Source organism: Oryzias latipes, chromosome 1 (assembly GCF_002234675.1).
Source record: "Oryzias latipes chromosome 1, ASM223467v1".
NCBI classification, from domain to species: Eukaryota; Metazoa; Chordata; class Actinopteri; order Beloniformes; family Adrianichthyidae; genus Oryzias; species Oryzias latipes.
In genome coordinates, this window is record NC_019859.2 from 31,995,441 (window position 1) to 32,019,371 (window position 23,931).

Below are 23,931 nucleotides of genomic sequence, written 5' to 3' on the forward strand. Positions count from 1 at the left end.
CTTCCATGCATTTTACATGAGATATACAGTCAATGTAGTTCTATGTAGTGATCAGGCTAAAACAATGGGCGGTAGCTCCTCCCACACCCGTCTGGGGCGTCAAGCTTATGAACACATTTTTGGACAGGCGTCGAGCAAAGAATTACAGCTTGGCAACAATGTACAATCAATACCTGATAAGAAAGATTTGTCTTTTTCCGCTACCAAATAGTTATTTGGTTGTTATTGTTAATTTGTACATGCACATTACAGTACATGCATATACAAGCACATTTAAAAAAAAATAATGAACATGTTTATATTAAGTTTAAAACAGTTGAAAACAGTCTGTTGGCATTGAATTGTATATCCTGATACATTATTTTAATATGCAGCAGCTGGAGTTTTTTCTTCATTTATATTAGAAGGGTTCTAATTTGTGCAAGTGGCTCACAGTTACACTTTTATATTAACTTTTATTTATTTATGACCGATGGTTTCTTGGATTATTTTCAACAGACGTGACCATGTGGAAATAGATGATGGTGATATCAAATATGTATGTGATAATGTAATAACCTTTTAAAAGGGTCATATATTCTTTGAAATTTCTTTGCTAAACAAAATTAAAATTATAAACTTTTTAGATGATTCCAGGGTACATTTGTTTAAAGGCCAAATCTTGAAACTCTATATTTAAAAGTAAAATTTAAAACATTTTTGACTTTGTGCTATATATATATATATAAATATATAGTAGTACACAGTCACTGAGTAGGTGCTGTAAGTGCTTTTTTTACTCCATTGTGCTCAGTGTTTCTGTCCAGTGTTTGTCCCAGCATCCTTTTCATCAAGGTGTCATCTTTCTTTTATTTTGTTTGTTTATCGAAGACCACAACCTTCATTTTTAAAGGACTGACACCTCATAGCAAAGCCTCAAGTGTTCTTTGGCCTCTGAATGTGAATTTTTTTTGTCCTTAAAACAGATTGCATAACCTTGTTTTGGTAAAGAGGTTACATGAAAAATGACAACAGTCCACAATAGTGCAAGGCCTGAAAAATATTTTGCTCGGACGTGCGTCTGCATTTCTGCTTACATGGTAACAAAAAAAAGCATAGAGCTAAACTTACTAAGGTTTTGAGTGCATGACCTTGCAAATGGAATGCTTTCACCTAATGGGACAAGTTGCCTGTTGACCTCAACATAAAGAGGGAATCCATCATTATCTGTACAACTGAGGAGGACGTCTGTAAAGGGCGCACAGTGCTCACCTTGTGTTTACCACCTTCCATAAGAACACTGTTTTATAACTGCATAACCGGAAGATTTATCAGAAAATTTGCATTTAAAAAATAACTAAATGAATGCAAAACGTATCAATTAAATACCCTGCAAAGCATGAGGTTTAAATGTTTTGACATTCAAGACCAAGAGAGATTTGAAAATATGTCATGATTAAAAAAGGAAATGCATTTAACTGAGTTTGTGTATCTAATGGTGTGCAAACTGTAATCTGAATTAGAGCCTGCTCATGATAGTCAGTTTACATGGTAACTAAGGGTCTCTGGCTGTAATCTGAAGCAAAAACTGTCCACAAAAAATACATAAAGCTTTGGGTAACTAAGGGTGTGCATAATCTAAAGAAGGGAGAGTCCCTAAAGAGATGAGGTATACACATTTGTTTGCCATATCATTGTTCACCCATTGCCGCCTCGCTGCTTCGCAGATTTTTTCAGTGCTATTTTACAATTTATATATTATTTTATTTTAAAGCACACTGTGTTCTGTATCCTGATTGGTTACAGACCTAGTCAATTAATCTCTGTTGTGGCATGGCTCCTGTACAGAATATGTTCATCTCGCCACATAAATCTTTGATCACGAGCAGATCTTTGCTTGTGTGAAAATGTTATTTTTTTTCTGAGAAAAGTATAGAATGTCTTTAGTGGGGGGTTTTACAGCCTTTAAATTATTTTACCCCTGTGATAAACGAGGAAACACTGTTTTTACCTTTGTTTTTCCTAGCACTTAAAGTTATCATTAGGTCTACCACACAATAAATAAAGAGTAAAAAACAATGCCACAAATTTGTTATTCTCAAAAAAAAATCAAAATCCAGGAACATATATTTTATTTCAATATATGTTAAAACAAGCTCTTTAAATAACCATTTGAATAGATAATAGAATTGACAGCAATGCATAAAAACATATTTCATTCAAGCTTATTTCTGCTGTAATACTGACCCTTTTGTATTAACATTACATCAGTTCATAAAGTTTTATGGGCAATGTTTTCAGACCTGCGGCCTATCCAAGGCATTTGTATTAGCGTCATCTTTGTTGTACACTCACTAAAACACCTACTGGTGTGCTTGTGATCCTCCTCACCTGATTTTAAAAAAGCTGCAGCTGTCAGAAGAACAGTGATTTATACTTGACCTAGTGAATTTGAATTGTAAAGTCCATATTATCATACTTCCTATACCATGCACCACATCCTGCTAAACAGTGTCCCAGATATCATTCTCCCACGTTAACAAATTTTGTTGACCAGAAAGCTTTTAATTGAAACACTGTCTTTGTCAGGTATGGGGGTTGGTGAAGGACCCAAAGTGCAAAGTGAGAACCTTCAAAATAAAATAGGAAACAGAAACAGAACCCTAATCATGATAGTACCTTCCCCTTAAGAATCTGCTCCGGGGTTACAAAAAAGCAGCCAAGGAAGGGGGGAGGGGGTCCCGAGGATGATCCAGATGGGCAAATAAGTCCACTAAGGCCAGGCACACCGGCGAAACTGTCCAAGGAGTCGGTCTGGAGGCCGGGCACACCAGCAAGGCAGACTAGGCGGGTCCGGCGAGACCTGTCGTGAGAGTCGGCTGAGACAGAGGCGGGAACAGGAACAGAGGCATCCGCCAAGTTGTTTGCAGAGAGGGCAGGCCAGCAGTCGACCAGCGGGTCAGTCATGGAGTCTGGGGCCGAAGCGACAAAGTCAGGGTGGACCGGCGGGTAAGGCCAGTCGCGGGCAAGGCCAGTCGTCGGGTGAGTCATCAGGCCAGGTTGTGTCCGGGACCACCACCAGAACACTGAGACTGGGATGCGTCCGGGACAACCACCAGAAACGAGACGGGCCGGGATGCGTCCGGGACCACCACAGAAAAGTGACGGGCTGGGGTGCGTAAACTCAGCGTGCCTTCTTAGCAGTTGTCTCCCCAGCAACCACCTTGCAGCATTCCTCTGCTGGACCACAGTAGCAAGTAAAAAATGTTTCACCTGACATTGATACAGACTTTGACAATTGGTCTGACAAATATAAAGTTTGAATAATACATGAACTATTCAGACAAGGTTTGCATAGCACAGGACATCCATAATTTCTGCGTCTAGTTGATCTTCCCCGCCCTCAAAATTCCTGGTTGAAGAGATCGTTAGTCACTCCGTTTTGTTTACAAGCTTTGGTTCGAAACAGGAAAGGCCGCTTGACGGCAGTCTGAATACAGACTATGCAAGGTTCAGGACTTGATCCAGACCAAATTACAGTAAGTGAACTCTGTCTGGACCAAATGATTTTTCCAGTCAGAATACACCCTAACACTTTCTAAAATAGAAGCACAGAAACCCTGAAAGTGTACTTAAAAAGCCAAGAGATGGCAAATAAAGAAATCACCAGTATGTTCTATCTGTGAAAGTCTTTTTAGCAATATGTGACTAAACACTGTGCTTTCATTTGTTATTTTGCAAAGGTAACAATTAAATGGATTTGTCTTCTCCCAGACCACTATTCTTCGTAAAAATATAATGCAGTAACACGTCTCTTGTCGAGCCTACCCAGCAGGAAGTCTTCTTTCATGTGGTAGATTTGCATGTAAATTACTTTGCATCTGAGTCTATTTGATGTTCTTAGATGTGCGGTTTTGTGTGTCAGAGTGGCTGCTAGAAGAAGCAAAATAACACTTGAATTGTTTGAATGCAAATTCCTTTAATGTGAAACTTTATGTAACGTAAGAGACAAAGCAAAGTGTCCTCAAATGAAGTGTTAGTATGTACTGTAGGTTAGTGTACACAGCCATGTACACAAACATACAACCGCTAACTTTTACATTAGAACAATTGTAAATCAGAAATGTTCCTAGACTGTAGTCAAAGGCCTGAGGACCCAGAAATAGTTACAGACCCAGCTGTGACTTAAACAAAACAAAAAAAAAACTGAGGCAATACCAAAAATCTTGCAGGCTAAAATATTTTGGCTTTCTTCAAAGATGTTCAAATTGTTTAAAAAAAAAAAAAAATTGGGATATTAACACAATACAAACTTACAAAGTAGAATATTAAAAAATCATGTCAAGTCATTTCATTGTTATTTTAATTCTTTTTTTTCCTTGTTATGCTAATTTTTTTTTTTTTTTTGCAAAGCTGTGATATAATTAATCGAGTTACCAGTACTCAGTTTTCTTTATTTATTTCAATGTACAGTTATAACATTTAGGTACTTTTCAATAACTATAGTGATAATGTTGTACTACAGTTAATCATTAACAATACACACAAGCCTGAGGAAAGCCTTAATATTAAGCATTAGCAATTTAATTAAGATTAAAATATAGCTAATATAAAAAATTCAGACTGTTATAAATTCAGTGTTCTGAATGCAGTGGATTTTTAACTGTTCTTATTCCTCTAATTGTGTGTTTTGTTTCTTACTTTAACTTATTGTTAATCACTTTCAATGCAGTGCTTTGCACCACAATGATCCTGTCAGCTGGACTTCTTTGTTCACCCATTTTGTGTGAATGGACTTGAATTAGAAAAGTACAGATTCCTATTAAATAAAAAATTCTCCTTTGAAATGTATTTTATACTTTAGTTTGCTTTTTCCTGAGAAAATTCTAATCACTTGAAATCTAAAAACCTTCTGAAACAGCTTTCAACTCTCATGTGGGTTAAGAAAGGGATGATGGCAGACAAAGTATCCAGGCTTCCACGGCGTGCATTAATTTTCGATAATGCACACATGAATGCATATTTATTTCTTTTATAAGTGAACATGGTATCAGTGAAATAAATATGCAATCAGTTTTTTGTAGTTTACGCTTGTTATTTTTTTAGTTTATATAGCTGTTCTCAAAAAATGCGGACTATTTGTTACGTGGTGAAGCGCATTGTCACAGTGACATGACAACGCACCGCCTAGCCGGTACCGACTTCGACTGGAGCAGCAAAGGAAAGTGATATACAGTATATGCCCATCGTCACGATGGGTTAAATAAAGCATTGCTTTAGAAAGTTCATCTCTTACGGCTTGTTTTTGTCCAGATGATGAAGAAAAAGTTTGTTTTTTAAAGAAGGCAGCTCAGTGATATGGAACATTTATGTTATGAGACCGGAACTTCTTTTTTAGGTGAGCATTATCACTTTTTAATCCACACCCAGCAGCCAATCAAAATTGAGTATTCACCCGGACCATTGTATAAACATGTTTGAAACATATTGTATTAAGCCATGTCATGGCCCCAATATCCCCAAAATAGGCCTTTGTGGAATATGGAATAAACAACGTCACATAAAAAACTTACTTAGAGGATTCCATAGGCATAAGGAAAATTTTATGTAAAATGTAAAGGTAAAAATATATGTAAAAATATATTAGTTAAGGCAACTTTAAAGTCTTAAGGGAGAAAGAAAATCTGCAATTTCTGTTTCTAGCCATCTTACAAAAGTGAAGAAAAACATTTTTTTCCTGCTCAACTTTCAGACAATGAATATAACAAAATTATAGTAATGAATGTAAGCTGATCTATAACTAAGTTAAATAGGAAAGATATGTAAGAAATTTAAAATACTTAAATATAAAAGAAAAATATTATGAGCTGTTCTTTCTAAATCCTGAAAGCCATATAATTACCAGAATACGACAGAGTTTCAGGGCCAGTTTACAAAAAAATAAAAATTAAATTACGAGATTTTGAGTTGTAAATTTATGAGAAAAAATCTTGTAAATTTACGAGTTTTTATCGCGTAAATTTACGAGAAAAAAGTCATAGATTAACGAGTGTAAACACCAAGGTTTAAAAAACAAAGACATTCTGAACCTTTTGGCGACTCAAAATCAGATTATTTTCAGTGGAGCCGACTTTCTGGGGTTCGGTGTCGGTAAAGCGGAGTTTCAGATGTAAAATAAGGAGCTCAGAGACACGTTTGGGTGTAGAGGACCACTACTTTATTTTCCTTTTCATTCAAATACCCTGAAGTTCATTTGTCATCTTACGTCATGAACCTGTCATCCGAACACCAATGCAGAAGTAAACAGTGTTACATACGCCCCCTCCTCTAGATGAAACGTCCCGTTTTAACATAAAACAATAAGGAGGAATGAAAATATTCTGTTATGTTAGCATTAGAATCTTGAAAATACCAAAAAAAGTGCTCCTCCTCAGAGGGAAGCATCACACAGACGTAGCTATCTTGTCTTTGGTGGAGGAAGAAAGGATTCAAGTGGACAGCTGCAGGGATACCTATGTCTTCATTAATGGGCCACAGACCACCCATCAATAAAAAAACAATAAGATATCGCAAATCAAACAAATGAGCTTCCAAACATTTGGAATATTATCAATAAACATTCATCTCACCTGTTCAATTGAGTTTAGTCAGTCTGCTCTGCTGCTGCGCGGCGTTCACTTGCTGCTCTGTATGCTCACTTCCACTTTAATCTCGTAAATTTACAAGTCTTTTTCTCATAAATTTACGACTTTAAATCTCATAATTTTACTTTCTTATTTTTATTTGGTGGCCCTAAAACTCAGTCGTACCAGAAGGCTTTTGATTCATAAAATAGACATAAAAATTAATCCCAACATCTGATGTCTTCTGAAACTAATTTCATCTTTAGAAAGAGTTTACACAAAAGCTTTTGAGAGGTGAATAACAAACCATTGAAATCAGAGAAAGTCCGCCAAACAATAACCGAGAAATGAATGAACACAGAGTTGCTTGTCCTCTTGCGGTTCCTTGCTGATGAATTCCTAGTGTTCTCTGGGTTTAGTAATATCGTTAATGTACCGTTCATGCAAGTAATGTGTATTAGAATGAAAATGAAAGAAAAAGATGAACAATGTTCAAGAAACAGAAATGACTACCTTTGTGTAAAATCAGAATGAGGTTTGGGCTGTGAAGCAATGAGGTGGAATGAAACTCCTAATTGTTTCAATATACAGTGGTCCCTCATTATATCGCGGTTCAGCTTTCATGGTCTGGTTGTTTCACAGATTTTTATCAGTGTTGTTTTGCATGCTTTTTTCCTCTTTCTTTCTACTGCGGACTGTGTTATGTGTCCGGAATGGCTGTTGACCTCGTCAATCAGTTTCCATGCTGTACAGAATGCGCTCATCTTGCCGGATTTACACAGACAGATTGATCACAATCAGATCTTTGTTTTAATTCTTTAAAAGTTCACTTATTTTACTATGAAGGTTTAAACTTTGAGGGGTGTTTTCAGACTGGAAAAATCATTTGGTCCAAATCTTCAAATCCTTGCATTTCTGTTCCACACCGAAGCATGTAAACAAAACCATGTGACTACAGACCTCTTCAGCCATTGGCCAGGAATTATGAGGGCGGAGCAAAGAAATAAGAGCCAGAAATTATGGAAGACTTGCAATCCTTGTTGGGATGGTTACGGTGGTCATTTTGTTCCAGCGAACCGAAGCACAGTCCAACTGGAAACAAACTGAGACCACCTCCAAAGAAGGGTCCCAGAGCGGTTCCTGGTCCCGGACATAGGTGTAGTCAGACTGAAAATTTGTTTCGGATTAGCGGGGGAAACAGGTGTCGAGTCTGAATACCCCCTGAGAGTTTAAACAAGAAAGAAAAGTGTTACAATGTTTTTGTTTGTCTGATAAAAGTGTATAAATGTGTAGTATGGGCTTTTGAAACACCTGTAATCCTACTTTGTGGATTTCACCTAATTTATGATGTTTATCCACCCACTGTGATTTTCTTACTGTTTTGGGAGTTAAAAGTATGATTTCCTGAAAGATAGAAGGGGGATAACAGAGATATAACATCTAAGAACATTGATAAGTCTTTTGTTTTTAAAGTTTGTCAATGAGAAATTGAAATGCTGCAATTATAAAAGTTTGAAAATATTAAAAGCCTTAATCTTTTCTACAAATGATGAACACACCAGTCTCAAAGTCTTTGGAGAGAATTGTTATTTAGCCTACACTGATATGATGTGGTAAACTCAAGATTACATGTTTGTCAAATAATAGAACTACAGTAATATGTCTCTCAGTAATATGTCTCTCAAACTGCGACTTGAAATTATGGTGATATTTGAAGTTGCAGTGTCTTTTTTTTTTCTTTTGCAATAGGCAGTCCATCATGTGCCAGATCTCTTGGCTACAGTTTAGAGGCTTGTGATCAGCACCAGCAATTCTAAAGTTTGCTTCAAAAAAAAAAAAAAGAAAACACTTAAAAAAGAAATAAAATAAAACAACATGCTGGTGGTATCATACAACATGATGGGAAACTCATAAACTGTGTTCATAATAGCTCTTAGTTGCCAGCTTGTATTCTTGCTCTGTGCCATGGCCTTGAATTTGGGAAATCCCACAGAAATAAACTTTGCTGAAACATTAACAAAGCAGTTAAATCACCTGAAAGGAATTTAAACCGACAGTTTGTTTGAGTCGTTTAACAAGGTTAAGGTTTGGGTGTGAAAAGCTGTTATTGATGCATCTGGGATTCTTGATTATCATATTGAAATGTGCTTTATTGATCCTATGAAATGCTGATCATTTGTCAGGTTTTGTCAACTACACCAAGAATGAAAGCAGTCCCAGGCATCAATGAGGCTCTGTACATCATGTTTTCTTTGTCGTAGAAGTAAAAAGAATCGCCATGCCTACAAATATATTCTTAATTAATTACAATTAGTCAGACTTGACCTACCTTGTAGTTCCAGTTCAAAAGTCTGCAAGGGTTGAGTGGGAATGACTCAATGCAATGACCTTCACACATGTTGGCATTAGTCACCATTGTACCTTTTATTGCAGCAAAGCAAAGCCAGATCATTGATAAAGTTTATAGTGTTTGGTTCCTGAAAGGAAACTGATTTGTTGCAGCCTTCTGTAAAGTTACTGAGCAGAGTCAGTGTGGAATTTTGGAAGCAGCTAGTGTGTTGCAACAAACAGGAAGAGTCCTCTGACACTAATGTTGTATCATCTGTTAGTCGCTGTCATCAGCACAGAACCAGCCTTTGTTATCAGCTTGCACAGCTTTTGGGAGACTGGCTCTGGTGCTATTAAACACATGACTCGGCTGCAGATCTGCTTTTCACACCAACTTGTCCCAAATCACACCATCTGCTGTTAGCGAGGCGTCTAATCCTTCCAATCCTCTGTCTTACCTACAAATTCCAGGAAAAAAAATAAAAAATAAAAAAACTGGGAGCATCCAACCTAAAAACATCAAACTGAATTTGATGTTGTCCTAAATCTATGTCAGCAATTTAAGCTCATCTGTCATATTCAACACATATACCTTACATTTCTAATGATAACCAAGCTACAAATGGATTTAAGCCTTGCCCACTTTTTTCTTTTTATGTGTCTCCCTTCGCTTGTCCACAGAATTTGCTTTTTTGCTTGGTTAAGATGTTCCCCTGGAACCTTCTGCCTCCTCCTCCTCTCTGCGCCTGGTTGCTTCCTTCATTCCCCAACGTAACAACAAAGTTTTTTTTTGGGGGGGGGGGTTTTTCTTATTTTGTCTCTCATAGTTGAGGTATACCTATGATGAAAATGACAGGCCTTTCTCATCTTTTTAAGTGGGAGAACTTGCACAATTGATGGCCGAATAAATATTTTTGTCCCACTGTATACATATTTTATTCTGTCTCTTTATGTGATCCCATGATTGCTTTCTTACATGTAAACATGTTATTGTTATAGCTTGTCTTCTTGCACTGTGAATACTATCAATCTACTGTCCCTGGGGTTTAGGAACTCTTTCCCGTGGCTTCTCCTGCTTTTTAAACTGTCCTGTCCTCCCATTTCCCTCCCTCACCATTCTATTTTCTCCCTATAATTCCAGTTTAAAAAGGTTGGTTGGTTTGTAGAGCCCAACAATAATGTTAATTTACTGCAGTAGTCCATGCTGAATTCCTATCTTCATGGACAGTTTCATCAATATTTGTGATCCTGAAAAGAAAGCTGGAAAGCAGGGAAGCATGACTAATTTGTTTTCACTGAGCCACACATATTCCAGCTGAAGGCATGCAGGTTCAGTGGAAATTGCTTGTGGTTTTACTGTTTAAAGAATTAGCATACACATCCAGTCAAACTGAAAATGTTTGCCCTGGGGAAAGCTATCACAGCAGCCACACTTTCTTCTATTCATTTTTTTCTTACCAGAGAAAGAAAATGCATTTTTTTTCCTTTTCAGAGAAGTTTACGTCAGAGCACAATTTTCAAAGGAATGTAAAAAGGCTTCTTCTCATATGCGCCATTTTTTGGGACAAATGTCACTGACATGTTGAAGTTAGCAAGTGCAAAAAAGGGCTCCTTTTTTAGCTAGATCTTTATATCTTTTGTTTGCATTGCTTTACCATATATTTTGGACCATAAGGCGCACCAGGATATGAGGTGAAGTATCAGTTAATGGAGAAAGAACAGTCTATTTTCATATTTAAGGCACATGGGATTATAGGACAAATTAGCTTCAATGCACAATCCATCAAGCAGTGTGGCTTCATAGTTTACCAATAATTCACTAAAACAGATTTTTTTTAGCCCCATGTACCACATACAATCAGTTAGAGGTCAATAAGAAAAAAGAAAAATAAAGTGCACAAGATTATACAATTTTATTTTAGGAAGAAAATAAAGAATTTTAAGTGCATCTTGTGGTTTGAATGATGAGTAAATCTGTTCTTCAGAGATACCCTAAACCAGTACTGTCCTTTTCTTTAACCTGCCTCTTTGAAAATTGTGTCACTATTTTGTGTCACTTAACTCTGAGGTACCCAAACTTTAGCATCGGGGTAAAAAAACTCATGGGAAGGTTGTAAATGACAGAAGTCAGAGCTCTGTCTCCCCATCTGGTCACCAGCAGGAGCCGTCCCCAGAATTCTAGCCACACTACAGCTCCCAGCAACCCCAGGGCACACTTCCTGAATGCCGCACACCTGACTCTCATTCATTCATCAACCACAGTTTACTTAAGCTCTGCACAGAGTGAAGCTCAGTGCAAAGTATTGTTTGTGCCATTCTGCTTTCATACTGAGTTGTCCCTGTTTGCCTGCCACATGCATTCTGATTATCCTGTCTCTCCTCTGATGATCTCATGCCTGCTATTGACCCCTGCTTGCCTGACCCTGATTTAGCTTTGATGACTTTTAGCTGAGCTAATAAACCTGCTGCATTTGGATCCAGCAGTCTGCCTGTTCGTGTGACAGTATAATTCTACTACCATAACTATCCAATATGGCTTGGTAGGAGATTTGGAACTGTGGGGGTGTGTAGAGTCTGAGCATTTGAGATACATTTTCTCCTTAAAAACATGTTTCATGTTATTTGCTTCAAATTTAAGTTTCTCAAATTTCCACAGGAAAAATGCATTACTACTACTTCAGAATGTGAAAATCATGCACTTTTTTTTCACATTTCAACTGATCTAAACAAAACTAAAAAAGCACCCAGTCACCCTACGGAGGAAGCTCATATCAGCCAGGACCTCATTCTTTGGGTCATGACCCCATGATCTCATGAAGATAGGCAAATACTGGAATGAAGATCCAATGGTAAATTGACAGCTTTGCTTTCTGGCTTAGCTCTCTCTTCACCACAACTGACTGGTACAGTGACTGCATTATGGCAGACACCGCTCCAATCCGCCTGTCAGTCTCTCACTCCTATCTTCCCTCACAAATTACCTAGGAAGCTGAAGTCGAGGTATCAATAGGCTAAAAACTTTTATTATGAAGCAATAATCAAGCCCTCCCAACTTCAGGACCTGTGAACCAAAAACGCAAGCTTTATTTGTAATGTGTAATAAAGAAATACTGATTAATTTGACTTAACTTATATTAGGTCTAATTCTCCCAACTGTTGTTTGGCTTTTGTTCTTCCTTAGTGAAGTCCTCAGAACTCAGACAAAGCCTGTGATCGGAGTCGTTGTTACACCTATGCTCCCTTCATACCTCACACCTCACTCATACATCACCCTCCTCGGCACTGATTTGACAGGGTACAGCGGCTGCTTTTTTGCTCTGCTACAGTTGAAACACCAGCTGAGAACACAATGCTCTGGCCTCAATGTGAGGATTATGCCCTTCGGTTTTGTTAGTTTTTCATTTGTCTTGGTTTCTTGCAATATTCTGCTCTCAGGATTCCCTCTTTCACAGTCTCACCTGGTTTCATTTGCTGGCTCCATTTGAGTTAATCATCATTGTTGTATTTTAAGTGTCTGCTGTTCAGTTCAGTCTTGTCAGGTCATTTGCTTTGTCATCCTTTTTCTTCCTCCCTTTGTTTTGTGAACTTAAGTTTGAGTTTTAAGGACATACGTTTTCGGTAAGTCTTCACAAGGTTTTCACAAACTGTTGCTGGTATTTTGGCCCATTCCTCCATTCAGATCTCCTCTAGAGCAATGATGTTTTGGGGCTGTCACTGGGCAACATGGACTTTCAACTCCCTCCAAAGATTTTCTATGGGGTTGAGTTCTGGAGACTGGCTAGGCCACTCCAGGAACTTGAAATGTTTCTTACGAAGTCACTCTTTTATTACCCGGGCAGTGTGTTTGGGATTGTTGTCATGTTTCATCTTCAATGCCCTTGTTGATGGAAGGAGGTTCAGATAATTCACTAGTTCCCCTCGTGTGGTTCTGGGATTTTTGCTCACCACTAAAATAAATTAGAGCACTTAGGACCCAATATTTATGGCCCGCAGCACTCACAGAGTGCAAGGACCATATTGTAACTGCTACGAGGGTCGAACACTCAAAAGGTCCAAAACGTCAAAAAAACGCGTCAAAACGCCAAAAAATGGGGTCAAAAGTCGCCCAAAGCACAAAACGACACGACAATTGTGTAACGCAACAAAAATACACACACACACGCACAACACCAACGCAAAAACGTAAAAATTGTAGTCGCAAAAATGACGACAAAAGCACAAAAAAGCCCAAAAAAGCCCTCAAAAGACGGGTTTAAAGCCAAAAAGACATGCCCAGCCTATAGTAAAAGACAGGCCGCATTGAAATACATAGGCCGCCTGACTGCAAAAACTTCTATATTGTTTCTGCTTCGTTTCATTATTATGGCCCGCAGCAGTCATAGACTGCAAGGACCATATTGTAACTGGTACGAGGGTCGAACACTCAAAAAGTCCAAAACGTCAAAAAAACGCGTCAAAACGCCAAAAAATGGGGTCAAAAGTCGCCCAAAGCACACAACGAGACGACAATTGTGTAACGCAACAAAAATAGACACACACACGCACAACACCAACGCACAAACGTCAAAATTGTAGTCGCAAATATGACGACAAAAACCCACAAAAGCCCCAAAAAGCCCTCAAAAGACGGGTTTAAAGCCAAAAAGACATGCCCAGCCTATAGTAAAAGACAGGCCGCATTGAAATACATAGGAAATCCTAACCGCAAAAACTTCTATATTGTTTCTGCTTCGTTTCATTATTATTTTTTTTTTTTTTATTCTTCTTCTTTCTTTCTTCCACTTTGAGCGAAAATTTGACCCCCGCCACATACCCGAAAACTCACCAAAATTGCCACACAGCTGGGATAAATTGAAAATGAATTTTCGGCAAAGAGAACGTCACCCCCCCCACGATGATGACATCACGGCGAGCGTCCCCGTAAAAAAAATGAATGGGCCGAAAATCGTTTATGGGGCCAAAAAAAAATATTTTGAAATACAGTTACGAAACCAAAACACATGTATTGGAGATATCCCAAAGATGTTATGAAATCATTATGGGATGGCCACACAACCTACGGCTTGGCGGCCATTTTGTGGCGAACTCAGAGAAATGGCGATTTTCGTGTTTTTTCACAATATGGGAAAACGACACTTTTGTTCAAGCGATTTTCACGAAATTGCACACACATGCCAAGACCATGATTCTACAATAACCAAAGAAGTTTCGTTGACCTTTGACCTTGGCAAGGGGCGGCCATCTTGAGTTTTCAAAAAAAAGCACCTTTAGTAACGGATACAAACGAAAACTCGTCCTAGGGATTTTTATCGATCTTTTTGAAACTTCTCGGGCATCAATGGCAAGCTACTGTGGACAAAATGTTGGAATTAGAAGTTGTAGAATTTGAAACGCGTGCGCGTGGCGAATTCGCAACCGTCGCCATTTTAGCTAGCTCGCACATATTTTATCGAAATATCCTGAAACTGAAATATGCAATAACCTGGCCCACACTGAACAAAACGATGTCACATACGGCAAAATTGATAAAGGAATGTGGCCGTGGTAAACAAAAAACGGTCGCAAAAAAAAGTGCTGACTCGGCTAAAAAAAAAATTTCGGATTTTTTTTTAATGAATCGGCTAGCGAAACCCAGATAACTTTGTCGGGTATATCCAAACAAAGTTTTGAAATCATTATGTGATGGCGACACGACCTACGGTTTGGCGGCCATTTTGTGCCAAAATCCGCCATTTTGAGTTTTTCGCGTTTTTTACACGTCGACCTTTGACCTCGGGAAAAGGCGGCCATCTTGAATTTTCTATAAAAAACACCTTTACCACCAGATTCAAACGTAAACTTGTCGTTGGAATTTTCATCGATCGTCTCGAAACTTTTTGGGCATCAACGGCAAGCTACTGTGGAAAAAATGTTGGAATTAGAAGTTGTAGATTTTAAACGGCGTGCGCGTGGCGAGCTAGCAAAGTGGCGCACTGTTATAACTCCCATGCATTTCAATACAATACAGTGAAAATTGAATGCATGCATTCATGCCTGAAACAGATTACATTGAAAAACACTGGATATGGACATATAAGGAATGTGGGCGTGGTTAGCATAAAACCACTGTTGCTAAGGACGACAAAAAGTTTACTTTTACCGATTTGTCCGAAACTGACGTCAATCTGTTCGTCCTCCCATGGGGACCAAAACATAAAATGGTTGCTATGGAGATAAAATCAACAAAAAAGCCGCCATTTTGGAAAAAGTGGTTTTTTTATCAACTTATGACATATAGCTTTCACCAATGGAGGAATTTGTTTTTCTGAGTCAAATAATGATGCTGATCGCTATGCTAGCACTTTTAACTATGTTAGCATAACTAGCATAACTAGCATAATTAGCATTTTAGGTAATGTGTTTTTCTGAGTCAGTTGATGATGCTGATCGCTATGCTAGCACTTTTAGCCACATTAGCATAGCTAGCATAGTTAGCATAATTAGCAATTTAGGTAATGTGTTTTTCTGAGTCAGTTGATGATGCTGATCGCTATGCTAGCACTTTAAGCTACATTAGCATAGCTAGCATAGTTAGCATAATTAGCATTTTAGGTAATGTGTTTTTCTGAGTCAGTTGATGATGCTGATCGCTATGCTAACACTTTTAGCCACATTAGCATAGTTAGCATAGTTAGCATAATTAGCATTTTAGGTAATGTGTTTTTCTGAGTCAGTTGATGATGCTGATCGCAATGCTAGCACTTTTAGCCACATTAGCATAGCTAGCATAGTTAGCATAATTAACATATGAAGTTTTGACTAGCCATCATCAAAAGTGGGCGGTGAGGGCGGTTGTGCGTAGAGTTGGGCGTGGAAGGCGGGTTGCGTCTGCGGGCCATACAACGCCGCTTGCGGCTTTAATTATTATTATTCTTCTTGCACACTAACGGCGTCTTTGAGCTTAATTTTGACCCCCGCCACATACCCGAAAACTCACCAAAATTGGCACACACCTGGGATAAATTGAAAATGAATTTTCGGCAAAGAGAACGCCACCCCCCCGAAGTCGATGACATCACGGCGAGCGATCCCGTAAAAAAAATGAATGGGCCGAAAATCGCTTATGGGGCCAAAAAAAAATATTTTGAAATACAGTTACGAAACCAAAACACGCGTGTTGGAGATATCCCAAAGAAGTTATGAAATCATTATGGGATGCCCACACGACCTACGGCTTGGCGGCCATTTTGTGGCGAACTCAGAGAAATGGCGATTTTCGTGTTTTTTGACAATATGGGAAAACTACACTTTTGTTAAAGCGATTTTCACGAAATTTCATACACATGCCACAAACACGATTCTACAACTACCAAAGAAGTTTTGTTGACCTTTGACCTTGGGAAGGGGCGGCCATCTTGAATTTTCATAAAAAAGCACCTTTAGTAACGTATACAAACGAAAACTCGTCCTAGGGATTTTTATCGATCTTTTTGAAACTTCTCAGGCATCAATGGCAAGCTACTGTGGACAAAATGTTGGAATCAGAAGTTGTAGAATTTGAAACGCGTGCGCGTGGCGAATTCGCAACCGTCGCCATTCTAGCTAGCTCGCACATATTTTATCGGAATAGCCTGAAACTGAAATATGCGATACCCTGGCCCACACTGAACAAAACGATGTCACATACGACAAAATCGATAAAGGAATGTGGCCGTGGTAAACAAAAAACCGTCGCAAAAAAAAGTGCTGACTCGGCAAAAAAAAATTTTTTCGGATTTTATTTTTAAGAATCGGCTAACGAAACCCAGATAACTTTGTCGGGTATATCCAAAGAAAGTTTTGAAATCATTACGTGATGGCCACACGACCTACGGTTTGGCGGCCATTTTGTGCCAAAATCTGCCATTTTGAGTTTTTCGCGTTTTTACACGATATGGAAAAATGAACTTTTTTTCGAGCGATTTTCACGAAATTTGACTCGCATGTCCCTAGCGTAAGTCTACAATCACCTTTGGAGTTTCGTCGACCTTTGACCTCGGGAAAAGGCGGCCATCTTGAATTTTCTATAAAAAACACCTTAACCACCAGATTCAAACGTAAACTTGTCGTTGGAATTTTCTTCGATCGTCTCAAAACTTTTTGGGCATCAATGGCAAGCTACTGTGTAAAAAATGTTGGAATTAGAAGTTGTAGATTTTGAACGGCGTGCGCGTGGCAAGCTAGCAAAGTGGCGCACTGTTATAACTCCCATGCATTTCAATACAATACAGTGAATATTGAATGCATGCATTCATGCCTGAAACTGAATACATTGAAAAACACTGGATATGGACATATAAGGAATGTGGGCGTGGTTAGCATAAAACCACTGTTGCTAAGGACGACAAAAAGTTTACTTTTACCGATTTGTCTGAAACTGACGTCAATCTGTTCGTCCTCCCGAGGGGACCAAAACATAAAATGGTTGCTATGGAGATAAAATCAACAGAAAAGCCGCCATTTTGGAAAAAGTGGGCTTTTTAGCAACTTATGACATATAACTCTCACCAATGGAGGAATGTGTTTTTCTGAGTCAGTTGATGATGCTGATGGCTATGCTAGCAATTTTAGCCACATTAGCATAGCTAGCATAGTTAGCATAATTAGCATTTTAGGAAATGTGTTTTTTTGAGTCAGTTGATGATGCTGATCGCTATGCTAGCACTTTTAGCTATGTTAGCATAGCTAGCATAGTTAGCATAATTAGCATTTTAGGTAATGTGTTTTTCTGAGTCAGTTGAAGATGCTGATTGCTATGCTAGCACTTTTAGCCACATTAGCATAGTTAGCATAGTTAGCATAATTAGCATTTTAGGTAATGTGTTTTTCTGAGTCAGTTGATGATGCTGATCGCTATGCTAGCACTTTTAGCCACATTAGCATAGCTAGCATAGTTAGCATAATTAGCATTTTAGGAAATGTGTTTTTTTGAGTCAGTTGATGATGCTAATCGCAATGCTAGCTCATTTAGGCACATTAGCATAGCTAGCATGGTTAGCATAATTAGCATTTTAGGAAATGTGTTTTTCTGAGAGAGTTGATTATGCTGATCGCTATGCTAGGACTTTTAGTCACATTAGCATAGCTAGCATAGTTAGCATTATGAGCAAATCCAGCCTTGATTAGCTTTTAATTTGTGGGCGGTGAGGGCGGAGAGGGCCGCGGTAGTGCGTAGAGTTGGGCGTGGAAGGCGGGTTGCGTCTGCGGGCCATACAACGCCGCTTGCGGCTTTAATTATTATTATTATTCTTCCCGTTTCTAACGGATCCGTAGATCGCAAATTTGACCCCCGCCACATACCCGAAAACTCACCAAAATTGGCACACACCTAGGATAAATTGAAAATGAATTTTCGGCAAAGAGAACATCACCCCCCCCACGATGATGACATCACGGCGAGCGTTCCCGTCAAAAAAATGAATGGGCCTAAAATCGCTTATGGGGCCAAAAAAAAATATTTCGAAATACAGTTACGAAACCAAAACACGTGTGTTGGAGATATCCCAAAGAAGTTATGAAATCATTATGGGATGGCCACACGACCTACGGCTTGGCGGCCATTTTGTGGCAAACACAGAGAAATGGCGATTTTCGTGTTTTTTGACAATATGGGAAAACGATACTTTTGTTTGAGCGATTTTCACGAAATTGCACACACATGCCAAAAACACGATTCTACAACTGCCAAAGAAGTTTTGTTGACCTTTGACCTTGGCAAGGGGCGGCCATCTTGAATTTTCATAAAAAAGCACCTTTAGTAACGGATACAAACGAAAACTCGTCCTAGGGATTTTTTTCGATCTTTTTCAAACTTCTCGGGCATCAATGGCAATCAATTGTGGACAAAATGTTGGAATTAGAAGTTGTAGAATTTGAAACGCGTCCGCGTGGCGAATTCGCAACCGTCGCCGTTTTAGCTAGCTCGCACATATTTTATCGGAATAGCCTGAAACTGAAATATGCGATTCCCTGGCCCACACTGAACAAAACGATATCACATACGACAAAATCGATAAAGGAATGTGGCCGTGGTAAACAAAAAACGATCGCAAAAAAAAGTGCTGACTCGGCAAAAAAAAAAAAAATCGGATTTTATTTTTAAGAATCGGCTAACGAAACCCAGATAACTTTGTCGGGTATATCCAAATAAAGTTTTGAAATCATTACGTGATGGCGACACGACCTACGGTTTGGCGGCCATTTTGTGCCAAAATCTGCCATTTAGAGTTTTTCGCGATTTTACACAATATGGAAAAATGAACTTTTTTTCGAGCGATTTTGACGAAATTTGACTCGCATGTCCTTAGCGTAAGTCTACAATCACCTTTGGAGTTTCGTCGACCTTTGACCTCGGGAAAAGGCGGCCATCTTGAATTTTATATAAAAAACACCTTTACCACCAGATTCAAACGTAAACTTGTCGTTGGAATTTTCATCGATTGTCTCGAAACTTTTTTGACATCAATGGCAAGCTACTGTGGAAAAAATGTTGGAATTAGAAGTTGTAGATTTTGAACGGCGTGCGCGTGGCATGCTAGCAAAGTGGCGCACTGTTATAACTCCCATGTATTTCAATACAATACAGTGAAAATTGAATGCATGCATTAATGCCTGAAACAGAATACATTGAAAAACACTGGATATGGACATATAAGGAATGTGGGCGTGGTTAGCATAAAACCACTGTTGCTAAGGACAACAAAAAGTTTACTTTTACCGATTTGTCCGAAACTGACGTCAATCTGTTCGTCCTCCCAAGGGGACAAAAACATAAAATGGTTGCTATGGAGAAAAAATGAACAGAAAAGCCGCCATTTTGGAAAAAGTAGGTTTTTTATCAACTTATGACATGTAGCTCTCACCAATGGAGGAATGTGTTTTTCTGAGTCAGTTGATGATGCAGATCGCTATGCTAGCAATTTTAGCTATATTAGCATTACTAGCATAGTTAGCATAATTAGCATTTTAGGTAATGTGTTTTTCTGAGTCAGTTGATGATGCTGATCGCTATGCTAGCACTTTTAGCCACATTAGCATAGCTAGCATAGTTAGCATAATTAGCATTTTAGGTAATGTGTTTTTCTGATTCAGTTAATGATGCTGATCGCTATGCTAGCACTTTTAGCCACATTAGCATAGCTAGCATAGTTAGCATAATTAGCATTTTAGGTAATGTGTTTTTCTGAGTCAGTTGATGATGCTGATCGCTATGCTAGCACTTTTAGCCACATTAGCATTGCTAGCATAGTTAGCATAATTAGCATTTTAGGTGATGTGTTTTTCTGTGTCGGTTGATGATGCTGATCGCTATGCTAGCACTTTTAGCCACATTAGCATAGTTAGCATAGTTAGCATAATTAGCAAATCCAGCCTTGACTAGCTTTTAATTTGCGGGCTGTGAGGGCGGTGAGGTCAGCGGTGGTGCGTAGAGTTGGGCGTGGAGGCGGGTTGCGTCTGCGGGCCATACAACGCCGCTTGCGGCTTTAATTTGTCCTTGTGTTTTGTTCTTTCTTAGTTGTTCAAGACTGAATAAAATACTCCTAGTTGGTGTAAAAGTATTGGTTGGTAGTCTGTTATATCAGGAAAATTTCATAGAGCCAGTTGTTTTTTGTTGTAATTTGATCTTTTACAGCACCACAATGTCATGAATTTAAAAGAAAACATCTCATAACATACATGTGTATGTGTTTGTATGTGTGTCAAATAGCAGGCTCATCTAATGATCACATATCTCAGGTGCCCATGTATTTCAGGTGTTTTTCTGAGGGCATTTCATTAATATATTTGGCTATTGCATACTGCTGTTCTGACTCATTACTGCATGCATTTTATATATACACGTGTGCATATTGGTGTTTTCAAACCCCAAAATCTTAACCAAGCAGAAAAGCTCATTCTGGAAGGAGACTCCAGGACCTTGTAATGCTTCCTACGAAGCCACTCGTTCTTTACCTGGGCAGTGTGTTTGGGATTGTTGGGATGCTGAAACAACCAGCCACGTTTCATTGTCAATGCCCTTGCTGATGGAACGAGGTTTTCACTCAAAATTTGACTACATATGGCCGCATACATTCTTTCCTCTACATTGACAGGTCCCCCTGGTCCCTTTGCTGAAAAACAGCCCCAAAACATGATGGGCTCACCCCCATGCTTTACAGTTGATATGGATGTAACTCAGCATTCTTTCTCCTTCAAACATGAAAAGTAAAGTTCTTACCAAAAAATCAATTTTGGCTTCATCTGAACGTTGAACATTCTCCCAATCCTCTTTTGGATCATCCAAAATCTCTCTAGTAAACTTTAGACGGGCTGGGACATGTACTGGCTTTAGCAGGGGGAAACGCCTGGCATTGAAGGATTGAGTCCATGGTGGCGTAGCATGTTACTGATGGTAGCCTTTATTACATTGATCCCAGCTCTCTGCAGATCATTCACGAGGTTCCCCGAGTGGTCCTGGGATTTTTGCTCACCGTTCTTGTGATCATTTTGACCCCACGGGGTGAGATCTTGCGGGAGCCCCAGATGGAGGGAGATTATCAGTGGTCTTGTATGTCTTCCATTTCCTAATAATTGCTCCCACAGTTGATTTCTTTTCACCAAGCTGCTTACTTATTGCAGATTCAGACTTCCCCGCCTGGTGCATGTCAGCATTTCGGTTCCTGGTGTCCTTGGACAGCTCTTTGGTCTTGGTCATAGTGGAGTTTGGAGTGTGACTGTTTGAGGTTGTGGACAGGGGTCTTTTCTATAGATAACCAGTTCAAACAGGTTGCATTAATAAAGGTGACAAGTGGAGGACAGAGGATCCTCTTACAGAAGAAGTCACAGATCTGTGAGAGACGGAAATCTTGCTTGTTTGTAGGTGACCAAATGCTTATTTTCCACAATGATTTACGAATAAATTCTTTAAAAATCAAATAATTTGTTAATAGTCTTTAAACTATACCGCTTTATTTGTTTACATTACTGCTACATTTTTTTTATATTATTGTTTTTATATTATTCTATTTTCTCTTATGTTTACTGCTACGGTAATGCACAATTGTCTCAAATAAAGTGCTTCTGATTCTGATAATGGGATTTTCTGGATTTTGTTTTCGCATTTTGACTTTCATAGTTGAGGTACACCTATGATGAAAATTACAGGCCTCTCTTATCTTTTAAAATAGGATAACTTGCACAGTTGCTTGCTGACTAAATATTGTTTTGCCTCACTGTAGAAAAAAAAGGATAGTATGTTGCATATGGTAAATTGAGTGTCACCAGAAATAAGGTTGGTCTTTTTATTTTTGAAATTTGAGTCGTGTTGAAACAGTTGGTTGCACAATTTCCAACGCTGTTTATCTTTTTTTTTTAAATTTCATATTAGAATGGTTGACTTGGTTTACTTAGTCATTTAGGGGTCCGTGGTGGGGATGGTGATCGGACATCACTGTGAGTAATCAGAAGATGTTCTCTCAGTGCCCTACCCGCCAAATTTAACACACACCCTTTACTCCGCAAAAAATACACTCCAATACAAACACACATCCATACACACACTCCCTCACAAACACACCCACATGCATTTCACAAGGAAGGTTGGACCTCGGACGATCTGTCCCCTACCCTATCCCTGGTGGGGGGGGGGGTATTGGGCCCTTGGCAATGGCAGCCGTGTTCCCTGGGTGCTGGCTTCCTGGGACCAGTGGCCCTCTCTCTTCGCAGGGAGAGGGATCCCTGAGCTTCACATCACATCTGAGCCTGGGGGTGTCCGTGTCCCTGTGGTGTGGGTTCTGGTCCTTGCCCCTGAGCGCTGGGCCTCGCCAAATTTCCAACTGTTGGCGAGCCTGGTGGGGCAATGTTTACAACACATCTGAGGACTCCATCTTCCCCAGGGGGTCCTCCTACTGGGCTGGGATGGCTGGCGCCTGCCTTGCTCTCTCCTGGACCAACTGTGGGCCGGGTGGGTGGCTGCCTGGAACTCAGGGCGCCCACCGGGGGTCCTGACTCGTACCTGGGGTTGGGGTGGGGGGATGCCCAGAACTCCTGGGTGGTGGGGATGCTCGTCTGGGGCTGTGGGCGCTCTTCTATGATCATCCTCCTATCCCCCATCGAACATCCCTCTCTCTTCTCCACTCCTTTCCTTTTCCGTCTGGTCCAACACAAAAGATTTTCCAATATGATTAAAATTAATGAAGTTTGGCCGCGATTACAAAAGGGGTTTATTCAGACATACCTCTGGTTTGTCAGAAGATTGATAATCCCTGTTGTTAAAACAAAATATGTCCAACACACCTGTGTTGGACAGGACAAGTTAGAAAAATAAATAAACGAAAAAAATAAAATAAAAAAAGGATGGTTGACTTGAATATGTACATATATATCTTCTTTTTCTACTGTTCAGCTGTGGTCTTGATCAGAAACCAAAACATTTGAAACTAAATTAATAAAATTATGTATTTAGAAGTAGGAAAATGTTATGTGTTGTCTGAAAATAAAATCTCCAGTTAGAGGAAAACTAAGAAATAAGGAATATATTCATTTCTTTATTTTATTTTTTATTTGCAAAAACACATGACTCAATGGCTCATGACTCTACATTTCGACTTGGCACTCTTTATTTTTTTTTTTGGTTACTAGGTTATTTCAATAATATACTCTCCTTCTGAGAACATGCAAAGTATGTAAGTATATATGGAAACATAATCTAAATGATCCTGGTTGACTTGCAGTTCTGTAAACATTGGTCTTCTTTCTTTTTCTGTGTCCCTGTTTAAGGATGGCATGGGAAATCTGCGAGTCACCAAGGAGGGAATCCGACTGGAAGGAGTATCAGAATTCTTACTGCCTTTATACATCAAGGAGATCCAGTCACGTAAGGTAAAAGCGTGTCTGTCTGAATGCTGGCCGATGCTCCAAACATACATCATCAAAGCTTTAAGGCTTCATTGCTAGGTGTGGATTCTCATCCTACTAGGTCAGGGGGGTTCAAACATAATGCAAA

The 23,931-nt window shown here is 39.1% G+C and overlaps 1 protein-coding gene across 1 annotated transcript in view; it reads left to right on the plus strand.

Moving 5' to 3' along the window:
* sgcz (sarcoglycan zeta) overlaps window positions 1–23,931 on the plus strand; it is a 450,656-nt gene that overhangs the window by 280,208 nt on the left and 146,517 nt on the right. The window contains exon 3 of the mRNA XM_023960554.1: window positions 23,706–23,807. Coding sequence (XP_023816322.1) covers window positions 23,706–23,807 — 102 coding nt within the window. The remainder of the gene's footprint in view (window positions 1–23,705; window positions 23,808–23,931) is intronic.